This window comes from Dioscorea cayenensis, chromosome 9 (genome assembly GCF_009730915.1).
Source record: "Dioscorea cayenensis subsp. rotundata cultivar TDr96_F1 chromosome 9, TDr96_F1_v2_PseudoChromosome.rev07_lg8_w22 25.fasta, whole genome shotgun sequence".
Lineage (NCBI taxonomy): Eukaryota > Viridiplantae > Streptophyta > Magnoliopsida > Dioscoreales > Dioscoreaceae > Dioscorea > Dioscorea cayenensis.
This window is the reverse complement of record NC_052479.1, coordinates 690,342-704,677: the sequence shown is the minus strand read 5'-3', so window position 1 is coordinate 704,677 and position 14,336 is coordinate 690,342. Positions and strand designations below refer to the sequence as shown.

General features: G+C 35.6%; 3 protein-coding genes across 3 annotated transcripts; 1 reads left to right on the top strand and 2 right to left on the bottom strand.

Moving 5' to 3' along the window:
• Positions 1–279: 279 nt before the first annotated feature.
• Positions 280–1,994, top strand: LOC120268297. Its single transcript, XM_039275744.1, is given in 6 exon segments — positions 280–532; positions 601–1,082; positions 1,164–1,200; positions 1,202–1,264; positions 1,358–1,591; positions 1,666–1,994. Coding segments are annotated over 6 exon segments (1,305 nt in total). The 5' UTR covers positions 280–352; the 3' UTR covers positions 1,975–1,994.
• On the bottom strand, positions 1,872–7,744 carry LOC120269060 (expansin-A16-like). Its single transcript, XM_039276347.1, has 4 exons — positions 7,579–7,744; positions 7,172–7,490; positions 6,233–6,536; positions 1,872–2,004 (listed from the first exon to the last, which is right to left on the bottom strand). The coding sequence occupies exons 1-4, from the start codon at positions 7,742–7,744 to the stop codon at positions 1,996–1,998; spliced, it is 798 nt and encodes a 265-aa protein (XP_039132281.1). The 3' UTR covers positions 1,872–1,995.
• Positions 7,745–9,648: 1,904 nt separating this feature from the next.
• Positions 9,649–14,253, bottom strand: LOC120268295 (ribonuclease II, chloroplastic/mitochondrial). Its single transcript, XM_039275740.1, has 14 exons — positions 13,902–14,253; positions 13,671–13,830; positions 13,433–13,546; positions 13,267–13,344; positions 13,058–13,189; positions 12,635–12,856; positions 12,164–12,346; positions 11,998–12,060; positions 11,756–11,862; positions 11,536–11,685; positions 11,266–11,425; positions 10,480–10,875; positions 10,146–10,370; positions 9,649–10,044 (listed from the first exon to the last, which is right to left on the bottom strand). The coding sequence occupies exons 1-14, from the start codon at positions 14,117–14,119 to the stop codon at positions 9,928–9,930; spliced, it is 2,325 nt and encodes a 774-aa protein (XP_039131674.1). The 5' UTR covers positions 14,120–14,253; the 3' UTR covers positions 9,649–9,927.
• Between the last annotated feature and the right edge of the window lie 83 nt (positions 14,254–14,336).

The window sequence follows — 14,336 nt, the reverse complement described above, 5'->3', positions numbered from 1 at the left end:
CTTAGATTATTGCTTGAGATAAGCGGCTTATTCACTTTATTATATATATATATATAAAGAAACACAAATGAAAGGCAGACAGAAAGCTTTATAATATATAGAAAGAAAGAAACACAAGTGAAAGAAAGAAAGAAAAGATTGTCAAAGTTCTCATGAAAGTTTTGGTTATAACTCCAACCGTCCAAGTGATTAAGAAACTCACACAATCCTTGTTTATACCACTACGTGCATGAATGTAGGTGAAACAACTCATGGGACTACCATGTCAAACACCACCACCTCTTCTTCAATCTTATATATTCAATATTCAATCCAAACTTTAATTTCCAATCCTTATAACTCCTCCATAACAATGTCTACCAATCAATACCACAGAAAAAAACTTGATCTTGAGATTCAAGTCAATGAATTACAAGCTGTTCTTGATAGAGAACAAAGATTGAATAGGTTCTTGAGATTTGCAATACATGAACCTCTGGTTGTTTCTCATTCATCTTGTCATTCATGTCTTTCTTCTGTAATTCCAGCTCAGGTACTCAAATTAACTCCAAAAAATGTTCAGCGATTTCTTCGATGTTTTCCGCTTAAATTTGTCCACAGTTGCAGGTGCTCCTTGCTGAATTAGCCATTGTTGAAGAAGAGATCATTTGCTTGGAAAGAAGAGTTGAAGATTTGAAGCTTTGTTTGTTTCAAGAGAGAAAACAGCAGAAAAACTATTTCTGTTGTTTGGGAAAAACTTCACAAGATCTTGTGACAATTCCGAGTCAACAAGTCGAAGAGAAGTCAATCGATACACCGAACAAAATGTCCGAAGAACTCATCAAGAGCTTGATCAGCATTTTCCACAAGCTCCACCGACCGGGAAACCAACTCGACTGTGAGATATCATCTGTTCCCAGGCTCACTATCTCCTGCATAAACTCAAGAAGCTTCATGCCCTGCAAATCTGATCCAATGCAAGTGTTAGACATTGATGGAACGACGAGAAACATCGGATTTTACAAGAACTGCATTCAACTAACTAGAAATTCTTTCGATCCGAATCGTATTTACTTGTGTGTTGCAGACATTGCAAGAGTACAGTAAGTATAAATATATGTTTTGACTGCATGTCCATGAATTGACGCCAATGGATACTGATCGATCTCATTGATTTGTTTCAGGATTTTGATTGATAAACTTCAAGACATTGAATTGAATTGTTTCGACTTACAAGCAAAAGCTAGCATTCTGGATCAACATCTACAATGCAAGCATAATGCATGTAAAGTAATCTACTTTCACAAACAAATAAATAAAAAAGGCATGATTTAAAGGCAAAGTTTTCAGGAATAATTAAATTTGCTGAAATTTTCAGGCATTTCTGCAACACGGATTACCTCAGACTTCAGAAAAACTGCTGACATTGCTGAACAAGGCTGCGGTGAATGTAGGAGGAATAGTACTGAATGCTTTGGCGATTGAGCATTTCATTCTCAGGAATTCCTCCATGAATGGAAAAGACGCAAAATCATGGAGAAAATACGGTCTCGGGTACCCTGAACCGAATGTCACATTTGCTCTATGCAGAGGGAATTGGTCTTCACCTGCGGTAAGTAAAAAATGCCGAAAAAATTTTCAGATTACATTGTCTAATTGTACATTCAACAAAAAATTTGATTACAGTTGAGAGTGTATACTGGTGAGGATGTGGTGAATGAATTGGAAAGAGCCAAAGTGGAGTACTTAGAAGCTTCAATTTGTATCACAAACAAGAAGAAGATCTTCATGCCGAAGCTCTTGCATTGGCATATGAAAGACTTTGCTGATGATGTTGTCTCTTTGTTAGAATGGATATACAGTCAGCTACCAAGATCTGCATCACTGAAATGTTCGGTAATGGAGTGCCTCAATGGAAATACAAAGGCCTCATTGATAAAATCAGTGGAAATACAGCCTTACGACGCTGAATTCCGCTATTTGTTGCCCTGTTAACTGCCTCTATTTCTAAGCATGTCATTGTAACTGTAAAAGTATTAGATATAAAGAAATCAGTTGACAAGTAAACCAAAGAAGTTCATATTTGCTAGTTTAGTGCAGTAAAGAAAAGAACAAGATCTGGTATAATAGAATCTGTTGGCAAGTCTATTCATCAAATAAACTCAAACAATTTATGCAAGTAATTCACATGAATAAAAACCAATTCATGCTTCAGAGACTGAAAAATTCAAGCTTGAATACCTCCAAACCTTTAAAACTAAACAAAGGTCACAAGCAAAAGTAGATTTTCAAGAAGCAATCATAAGAGCAAAGAAGAAGAATTCACCTCTCCTATCACTGAGTAAGGTACTTTCACTAAACTTTATATATTATTATTTTTTTAATAATGATTAAAACTTAAGAAATATTTTACATATCCTTGTTGTCTGCATTAAAATTTCACATATTTCATATAATTATTATTACACACCTAACAAACAAAAATATTTAAAATAAAAAAAAGGGTAACAATTACTCAAGATATTTTTGGGGTGGGTGGGGTTTGGTAAAAATCCTTTTTTGACAGTGGTTAGTTTATTCCAATGGTGGCAGATGGAACCAATAAATTCAATTACTCATCCTTTTTTTGTTTTCTAGGGTTTTGTTCACAGACTCAATTGAAACAGCAAAAATCTAATCCCCTCCTTGTCTTGCTGCACTTGGTGAGCTAATCTCATTCCTATTTCCTTCTTTTTTGGTGTTTGTTTCAATTAGACAATTGAATGGATTGAGATTTTAGTGGAATTGCTAACAAATTCTGAGGTCTTATATAGAATCAATATTGTATTTGAACAGTTAAAATGAATTGATTGTGAGAGTGCATTGTGATATTGTATGTTTAATGTGCTCATTGTTGATGGTGGTGCAGTTTGTGAACTGTGTGTGTTCATGTGTTTCATGGAAGTAGAACAAGAACAGGAAGCAAACAAACTTGTGAAGAGGCTCATCCATGAGGTTGATGCCAAGAATGAACACTTGCACCATTTAGAATGCAAGTGTGATAATCTTAGCTCGTCGCTTAATGCACATGTAGCAGGTAAATACTAAATCCCATACTTTGTGATCGTCATGAGCTAGATGAATCTATTGTTAACTATGGAATGGAAACAATGTAGCCTATATTATAAATAATCATTCAAGGTGTCGACTATTTTTAGATTGAAGTGCTATTCTGTCTAAATGCTTTGCTGCTAGAGTAAAAAAATTGGCATGTCCTGTATTTTGTCATCAGCATGAACTAGATGAATCGATGTTAAAAGTATGAATGGAAGCAATGTTGCTAATTTTATGAATAATCACTCAAAAGGTCTCAACTACTTTTAGATTGAAGTGCTATTCTGTTTGAATGCTATGCTGTTAAGAGTAAAAAAATTGGCATGTCCTGTACTTTGTGAGCAGCATGAGCTAGATGAATCCATTGTTAACTATGAAATGGAAACAATGTTGCCGATGTTGTAAATAATCATTCAAGGTGTCGACTATGTTTAGATTGAAATGCTATTCTGTCTAAGTGCCTTGCTGTTAGAGTAAAAAAATTGGCATGTCCTGTGCTTTGGGATCAACATTAGCTAGATGAATCCATTGTTAACCATGAAAGTGAAACAATGTTGCTAATATTACAAATAATCATTCAAGATGTCGACTATTTTGTGATTAGCAACTGATGAACCATCTTCATTTTGTTAATTATACAAAGTGTGGTCATTCTTTGTCTCTTTCTTGCATTCTCTTATTAGCCAAAAATAATTATTTGTTTAAAATTTTTATAGAGAATGAAAAGCTTAAGCTTGAAGTGGCTTCTCTAAGGAAGGAACTCAAGACCAAGAAAAAGGAAATTCGAGATGTGGACAATGAAGATTCATTTGTGAGTTAAGCTAATATATTTTGACAATACAAGTCATTTTTATCATTTTTTTTTCCTTGAGCCAAGTTACTTGCAATATTCTCCGGAGGTTCAATGATTAAATTAACAAATTTTCTTTATTGTCTAGTTTGGGAAAAACTCAAGCTTAATTATTGACCTTATTCATACCCTTTCTGCATGCTATGATAAAGAAAAAAAAAGGCATCATAATGAACTCACTAGCACACACTTTTTCTCTTCTGTCAAGTTAAAAATGCAGGCAAGAAGTAGCCAAAACACAACCAAAGGATATTTGCAACAGCTGAGCTATTTAGAAGATGTTAATGATTTGATTTTTAAGAAGACCAATGAATGCATCGGAGAACAAGAAAAACAGGAATTTCTTAACATTCTCATACTAAAAGAGCGGATGAGCAATTTTGAGCTACAGGAAGCTCGCAAGGAATTAATGATTGTAAGAGCCTTATTCATCAGCTTCTCTTCTGAAATACAAGAGTAATATTATGTGAATGCATATTATTTCACAGAAATCTATCGTGTCGCCTCACTATCCTACAGAGTGTGTGTTTTTAAAAAGCTTAAATCCAAGAAAGCGAACACATTCATATCAGAAATTATTTATCTCAAGTTGCTATGTTTCTATCAGGGTTTGAAGGACACATTAAATCACCGTAGTGTGATTGGAATAAAGAGTATGGGTGAGCTTAATGATAAGCCATTCCGGGATGCATGCTTTAAAAGATATCCAAACGAGGAATCTAGCATGAAAGGCACTCGACTTTGTTCTTTGTGGCAGGAAAACATCTGTGATTCAAGTTGGCATCCTTTTAAAATTGTCATGGTAGATGGATATCCTCAAGTACGTATCTCATTCCATGAACCTTTGAATTCTATTAAGTCATTTTGAAACCCATGTCAAGTGTTTACTCTACTGACCGGATTTGAGCATTGTCCCTGTATTCAGCACCTTTAATTTTTTTTTTTTTTGTTGCAGCAAATTTTGGATGAAGATGACGAGAAATTACAAAAACTGAAAAATGACTGGGGTGAGGAAGTATACAAGGCTGTCGAAACTGCCTTGTTGGAGATGAATGAGTACAATGCAATTGCAAGATATGTAGTTCCGGAACTATGGAATAATAAAGAGGGAAGGAGAGCTTCTTTAAAGGAGCTTGTCCAATACCTCTTGAAGCAAATAAAGTCTCTTAAATATGCTAAGAGAAGAAAACTACGATACGATGATGGATAACAAATTTTATCCAAGTAATAACAATTACATCAAAGTCAATTGTTGTTTCTAATCATCTTCTACATTCCATTTTTCATGTCATTATCAATGGTTTTTTTTTCATGGAACACTTTTCAATTAAGAGCCTTTTCAACTTTTTATGCAGTAATTAGCAAGCAAGTTTCTGAGTACCTTCTTTCCAAGTAAGTTTCATAGGATCTAATCATCTTGATTATTGAAGTGCTTCTAATGTATTTACATAATTATAGTAGGTAAAAGAGGCATGTCAAAGCTTTTATTAAATGTGTGTGGCTTCTCTGGTTTAATTTGTGCCACAAATATATTCACACATTCCGCTGTATGATGGTACAGATGACTATGTACATAGCATGAGTTTTTACAGTGTAGTGGTTAAAATATTATGAGATGCAATTTATGCTAAGATTACTGTTTGATGCTTTAGGTAAATTGGAGGAAGGAAAAGGAACAAAGAGTTTCAGAATTTTTTTTCCTTCTATATCCTTGTAAATCCTAAAACCACAAATGTTCCTAGTGCCACTTATATCTGATACACACATACACTTTATACCTAAAAAACCTCTATCTGTCATTGATTATATTTTTGTTCTTTTTAAAAACATTTTAAGTCTAATCTTCAATTTCGGATAAAAATGAAATACCAACTCTCCAGGTACAAGGGTGGTGATACCGTGATACTTTTATTCACTTTTATTGAATATATATATATATATTCAGTAATCTTTATTCTCGAATTTTTTTTCCTTTAAATAAGAAGTCCACAGATAATGGAAGCAAACACATCCATAAGAATTCAAACCCTTTTTAACACAATTAGATTCCCATACATATATATATATATATAAAAAACATGAAAACATCTATAAAACTTAGTATTAGAGTAGCTGCGGGCCACACTCTTTTTGTTCCTTTACTCTGCAGCCACTTCAACCACCTCCAATTTTTCACTTAACAAACACAACACCAAACCAAACTCCAAAACACACACACACACAACTTCTTGAGTTAAAACTTAGTAGCAAATTGGTGCCAACATACTAAAACTTATATAAGACACCAATGATAATAGATGAGGATCAAACCTTGAAATTGTCGCCGGAGAATGTCTGACCAAATTGCCAATCAGAAGGGATGATGTTCCAGGATGTTAAGGTGCGGTGATCACTGCCAGTGACTCGAAAAGAGAGAGATTGACCGACGAGCACGGTATCGGATTGCCAGTTTTGGCCCCAGTTTCGCGACAATGGCATCCAACCAGTGCTTGATCCTTTCACACTGACCTGACTTATGTCTCCGGCACCGGCTACGTTTGTTACTAGAACCAGATTGAAGTACTTGAATCCGTTTATAGTGAACCTTATGCCTCCTTCCTTCTTGCATGGCACCCTTGTATTTAATTGCAAATAATTTTAATCAGTTTCAGGGGTCTAAATGATAAAATACCAGGACTGTCTTTTGCTTCTTACCCCTTGCTAAGTTTGAAAATTCTCCCTGGCCATTTTTTCTAAAAAGATTTTAAATTTAGAGAAATTTGCAGACATACCCTTGCAAAAGTGTATAATTGCTTATTCACCTTTTCTCTTTTTCCTGAATTACGGTTTTTATTATTATTATTATTATTATTATTATTATTATTATTATTTCATTTTAATCACATTGCTAAACTTTTATATAATAAAATAAGAAATGAATCAAACCAATTTTAAATTTTTTTTTACCACATGAATTTGTACATAAACATTAATGTTTTGCCAAGTACATACATAAATATTATGTATGATTTATTTATTATTTTTTTAATATATATATATATTAAAAACAAATAACAAACTATCTATAATCTTGAATAATATGAAAAGGCCAACATAATTTTACGGGGTTATAAATGCAATTAAAAAAAACCATTATCACCATTTTTAAAATTTTTTTGAAAAAAATGGGGACTTAAATGAGAAATTCAACAACCATCGTCTTCCCAAAAAGGAGGGAAACAGAGAGAGAAAGAGGGAAAAGGAGCTCACCGGCGGTAAGAGACGGGGACGATTCCGGCGCGATACTCAGCGATCTTGAGGAACATCGGCATGGCGAGATCGAAGTGAGGCCGGGGAGGATTGCACCAACCACCATCATCAGAAGGAAGGGCGTAATTAGGCGGGCAGAAATTGGTAGCAGTGATGAAAATCGAGGGATTCCCACCACGGCACCACCGAGGATCATCGACGCACTTGATCTCAAAACAAGCGCCACAGCTAAACCCCTCGTTGAACAACGCCGTGCTCAGCGCCGCCGTCTCCACGCCGTACCCCTGGCTATAAAGGTTCCCATATCCACACGCTCCTCCTGAGATCCCATAAATCTCATCACCAATATGTGATTTTTACTTCGATTTTAACCGAAAATTGGGGTTTTTAGGGCAAGTGGAACGTACCCATTGTGCCGGACGCGTCGTTGCCGCCGTAGAAGGTGGCGTGCGCTGATTGCCATGGCCCGGTGGTGAAGACATCGGGAATGCTGCTGGTGGCCGTGGAGAGGACGATGAGGAGAGACATTAGGGTTAGGGTTAGGGTTAGGGCTTGGAGGTAAAGGAACGCCATTAGAGAAGGATGAGATCGATGGAGAAGAAGGAAAGGGGTTTATATAGAGAGAGAGGCGGGAAAAAGACAAAAGAATGGCAGTGAGTGTAATTAATGCATTCTGGTGAAGTTAATGACCGTTAGATGGATTTAATTACTTTTGTGATATACTCTAATAATAGTCTAACTACCAAAGTTATAAATAAAAATATATTTTTTATTTGATCCACCTGGTTTTTATAAGTCTGAGTTTTAAATTAGTCTGAAATAAGTGTTTTTTGGGCTCCCTTATGGTTTTTGACCATATTAAATGAATGTATTTAAAATGTTTTAAATTTTTTTTTTTGAAAAAAATAAGATATATGTTGGTTGATTTTTTTTTAAAAATAATGTTACTTATTTTTCTAATCATAAAATATATCCTTTTACTATATATATATATATATATATATAAATATATATATGCACATTAATGTTTATTTGAACAAATTTTGAAATAATAAATGATTTTTTTGTCTGTTTATTTGAACAAATTTTGAAATAATAAATTCATTAATGTTTATTTGAACATTAATGAATTTGAACTTTAACTCACACACGGTGAAGGTGAGATGTGTTAATGTAAAAATTCTATGCTTATGTATGTTCTTAACATCTAGCTTGTATATATTTCATAAAAATAAATAAATAAATAAATAAATATGGGAATATCATAATTTAGAGTTTGATGCAAATTTAGGCCAAACAAAACGTCCTGAATTCAAAGAACTGACTGCTGGTGCATGGAAGAGAAAAACAGAAGGGAGGATGGGAATGAGTTTGACTGTTTGAATCATATTGTCCTCATTTTTGTAATGTTATTTTATCATAGTTCATCGGTTTGACTGTTTTTAGTTCTTTATTTTTTTTTTCCGAGGGATGAACATGAGCTGAATTTTTTTATTAATAAAATAATGGGTAAAAAATGTGTACGTTAGAAGAATAAATCTGCACCAAAAAAACTCATAACCTATTGGTATTTGACCTTATTACGAAAAATAAAGGTGAAACATTCAAAAGGTCTCGAGTTCAAAACTCGTTAGAAATAATAATTGTAATGGATCACTGATTGTGGGTGCAGGCTCGCAGCACAATTTTTTCATTGTGATTGATAGTGTGTGGATTCAATAATTAATTCTCAGTCCTTGTGTACTCGGTTGATGTATGTTTTCATTAAAAAAAAAAAATAATTAATGAAAATGACTGATAAATATTAAAATATTGGAATTTATTGAGGGGTTAGTTAAAAAACATGAGACTGGCGGATGAAGAGTCACAGTCATGAAAGTCCACGTGGCACGTGAGGAAAGATGGTTAGTGTAGCCACGTGGCATGACAAAAAGTAAAAGCTTAAAGTCAAAAAGGGCAGAGAAAAGTCAAAAGGTTGAGAAGGTTTGAGTTGCAGTCTGGAAGGGTGGAACCAACCCAACCAGCACCATGTGACCCTTTTTAATTGGTTGGGTTTGTTTGGTTTGGGTTCGGTTGCCTCCCAACCCTCCTCTTTAATAAAATTCTCTTTTTTTTTAATAAATATTATATATATATATATATATGATTTTAAATTAAAAAAAAGAGTTAAAATTTGAGTTATTATGGTGTGGTATAAATAACAATGATCACATGAAATTATGGAAAGGATAACTTGATTTTGTGATATTATGAAATGCATGAAATGAAACTCTTGAAGAACACTCAAAGGTTGTTTTAATGGTTGTATTTGATGGAAAATTATAGCCATAATGAGCAAAACAAACCACTTTGGAAGTAATGAGATAATTTTTTTTTTCTTTTATTAATTTGGGCACAAAATATTAATATTTCTGAAATGATTTCAATCAGTTTTGCAGCATAATTTTCAGCAATTGCAGAAGAAAAATGCAGTGAACTGTGTATTAAATCTGAAGGTTATTATTATGGTATAAGATATCAATTTGATGATGATCCAGTAACTTGAAATCACAATGCAAAATCTTGTTGTCCCACAAAATATTGATCTGCAGGATGGAAGCAAACATATCGGTCGGGCGAAAACTCATGTTCGCGTAAATGCCTTGATGAAGCTTCAGCTGCCGGTTTTCAGAATACGCGAATACTTGAACAAGATTCACGGCTTGATACAATTCAAAGACATTGCAATTTTCACATGGAATTATCGGTTGATCCCTTCAGATTTCACTAACAGTGAGAATGTCGTCACGGGGATGAGCTTCATCGATGACAACTTTTATTTCATCACCGATTTGTGTTCCAACTGAGACAGAGGCAGAAGCTTGAACTCCTACCTGCAAACAGGTCATACGTATGAACGATGACGGGGACAATCGCAAGTTACCGCCTTCTCATCAAGAACAGCAATTACTTTTTCAAAGAATTATACACTTACCTCCACCAAAAGCAATGCTGCAAGACGATCTTTGATGAATCGAAGAATCAAAGCCCGATATTTCCGTTCCTTGGGCTGTCTTCTCAAATACTCCAGCAACCAATACCGTAAACTGCTGTTGTGGAGCTTCTTGGCCATTCTAACATGCATGTTTACAATAGATGCCATCCCTTCCAGCTCACCGGCCGAAAATGGCAGGGGTTCTCCCCGAAGAAAAGCTTTAACCTGATCATAACCATGGTGAACAGTGGGAACAATTTACATTTGTTCAATTAGTTTCACATGTGACAAGTATTAGTGCAGATAATAATTTCATGCAGCTTCAATAACGAACCTGGTAATGTGCAAGAAGATCAAGATATCGACGAATGGGAGATGTGAACTGAACATAACCAGGAACACCTAGAACGCCATGCCGTGAAGGCTTTCTGAAATCCATTTCGGCTGCACGCATTATTTTGACGTAGGCAGAACTTCTTACAGGTCCTTCTGGAAGATGCGAAAATGCTGATGCTGAGATGTTTGACTGTGGCTGCCCTCGATAAGGCAAGGAAAGGTTGTTGCAAGAACCAAAGGTAGCTACGGCCTCCCCGCATAATATCATCATTTCAGAGACAAGCCGCATTGCAGGATCTGACTGATCTTCGACGTATAGACTGATTGATGGTTCAGGATCATCAGGATCAGAAACTTTAATACGGGTTTCTATTGTCGCTGTGTCTATCGCACCCTGAGATATTTTTTTCCTATCGTTAGACAAATAATCTTGTTAAACAAAAAAAAAAAACCAACTCCAGCTTGCTTTCAGCTCAATAATAAATCCTTTTTGAAATCAATGAGTGAGATTTGAGTAAAGTTGGTGGGCCAAAGAAATGTCAGCTTACAAATTGGTTAGAGAAGACGAAAGCAAAAACCATCCATCTTTCCTAGACAGAGGGAACAACTATTATTTTTATGAAACTATAATTTTGACCAGAACCAGTAACTACAAAGTAATATAAACATCACAACATTCGCCAATAAGTCAAAGTTTCAACATTGCAAGTTCCACTTGAGATAATGCATGCTTTCTTAATGAAGATAAGCAATAAATAACAAAGCTATGGACTGGAAGTACAACCTGCTGACGACGCCATTCCAAGCGAAGTGCAGCAGCTTCAGATAGAATCCGGAGTTCAGCTTCCTCTTCCAAGTTCAATTGAAGCAACTCAGATGCACTCTCATACGTCAACATGTAGGTTGGTCGAATAATTGAATTGTCTATGGTGTACTCTGCAATGCTATAAATATCCACACATGGATAAAATTGCCTTAGAGAAGAATTCACTTTGAGCACTGTCAAGAAATGTTAATGAATGACTATGGAACCAAAATGATAGCCACTACATACCTTCCATCTTGGTGCAGTATGACGGATACACTGACAGCTTTACACAAATTTCCTTGCTGCAAACTCATACCTTCCATGGCTAGCTTCTCAGGGAACATCGGAAAAGTAGCCGTTGGTAGAAAAATGGATGTTCCGCGTCGCAATGCCTCCCTATACAACCAACACAGCAGTTAAAAGTTCTGCCAGTATGGTTTATTGATTTTCATGAAATTTAAGTCACCTGTCAATTATGCTGTGAGGTTGAACTAAGCAGGAAGGATCAGCTACATGTATCCAGACTTTTATCCTACCATCTTGCAACCTAGTTGCACTTAGAGCATCATCAAGCTGCATCATCAATTTTATATTACAAATAGTGCATAAAACACCCAAACAACATCAATAAGCAAACAATTCAAACAAAAAGACAAAAGAATTCATGCTACATCATTTATGAAAATGACAACAGTTTCCAATACATACCTCATCAGCTTCATCCACATCAATGGCATAGACTTTCAAGAATGTAAGGTCCTTCCTGTTAGCCTAAGGACAACTCACCCAAACATGAACTTAATACACCACATGCACAAGAGAAGGCAAGACGGAAAACTAAAAGTGCATATATTTATATATCTCAAGCTTGTACCTTATCTGGATCAGACGCAACTGTCAAAAGACTTTCAGCAGCTGATAAAAGTTCATCACTATACTTTGTTTGTATGTTGAACTTTATGAGGTCAAGATTGACATGTACTGGAAAATATCCGATATCAATGAGGAGGTTCATAGCAGCAGATGAAGTCTTTTGTAATCCCATGGCTTTAAGTACCTATAATGATAGCAATTGGCTAAATACGAGTCAATCAGTCAGAAGTATTAACTTTGAAAATTCATTTTATATGCATAGAAGTATCTTTAATATTTGATAAAATACCTTTTATCCCCATAAAAAATTTACACTCGCATAAATTAAATAAAATCCTATTACCAAATATTTATGATTTAAAAACCCACCCCGCTATTAATCATTTGTTAAGTATCCCATGTCAGAGAAAACAATTATCAAGGACATAAAAATGCAAGTGATTTAATTCATATCACTAATCGTACAAATTACCATTCCCGCCGTCTGCCTCTGTTCATCAGTAGTGAATGTGTCAACAGCATAAGCTTCAAGACATTCAATCTTCCTTTCAATTTTTTCTTCTGACAACCAAGAGCATTTAGGAGGTCTAGAGGATGGAGGCTTTGACTTTGCAGATGTTAATAACTGCACAAATTCTTCAAGCTCCTTCTCTGAAGCTTCCTTCAAGCACTTTCTCTTTAGAAGTTCTTCAACCTAACAAATATAACAAAACAAATCTATTTCGACCAAACTTGATACATTTCAAATACACATCACAACTTATGACATGGTTTCTATCCTGCCCACTGTCAGGATGAATTTATCGTGTACCATATTGATGACAATTGTCATAAACTAAACATAATCTTCCTAGTTTGATCGCTGACAGAAAACAACTGTGCAAATTTAACCTACCAGAACAGAAGGCCGAGGGTGATAAACAGTATAAGATCCTTTGCACTCAGAGACCGTAAAATAGACATCATCTTCCGACAGCAAGAGATGAGAACAGTAGCTTTCAAGAGGATCCCTGCTACCATATAGAATCTGAAGAAAACTTATGGCATTGGTATTCAAACAAGCCCAGTAAAACAACAAACATGGAAGACCACCAAAAACTATACCTCCGCTAACTCCTCAGCAGTCACTGACTTGTTCTTCTCCAAAAGCTCCTCCCAAGCAAACTCCAAAATTGCAGGGTCCTACAATAGACATCAAAACAATGCGCAAACCTAATCATAATTCACGAACGTAAGAAACAAAGCATTCACAATCAATGATACTACTGACCAAGAGATCACGAGTTTTTCTAATAAAATCAGCAATATCTTCATGGTTAAAATCTTCAATACCAGGCACTATGTAGGTAACTTGCTGCGGCTTAATTGAAGAAGTAACACCATTCTGACACCAAAAACAACAGAAAAAACATCAAAACAAGAAGAAAGTTGAGCAGCAGCATGTACAAAAATCAAACACCTAGCAACCTATTCAAGAGGCGGCAGTGTGGAGATGTTTCTAAAAAGACCTGATCAAAAACCATCCAATTCTTCTTCCCATCAGGCTTCTGAGCAACAGCGAGCAAGTGTTTCTGAGAGTCCTTCCGGAATTCAAGCAACAACCCTCTCTGCAACACTCTCTTCTCAACTTTATCATCAACCAACTCTTTGTTACTCGGAAAACCCATTCTGCAAACACAAACAAGCCATTCAAAAGACAATCCACACAAAATGAAAGGAAAAAGGAGAGATCTTTATACTTGTTAGTCACGCGAACAAGCTTGGCAGCGCGAATGGCGTTCAGTTCCTGAAGAACGGAGTCGACGAGGCTGAGACCACGCCGGAATAAGAGGTTTGCATGGATTAAAGGCAGAGGACGAGACGAGAAGATAGTGGGAGGATGGTAGTGGGAGGAGAAGAGAGAAGACCGAACGAAGGAACGGACGGTGACAACTCTACTAGCCATGGGGCTATTCATTAGAGCTGTGAGACGAGATGGAGAGCAATCCACAGAGAGAAAGCAGAGATTTTTAGGGCTTCATCGCCATGAATGAGCTCAAGAGCTCTTCAATGGCGTCTCTCCGGCGATGGAGAGATTATTAGGGATGATGGATAGAGAAATAGATATGTGTTTTACTTTACATTGAAACCCCTGCAAAAAGTTCAAATTATATATAATATAAAAAACTGAGATT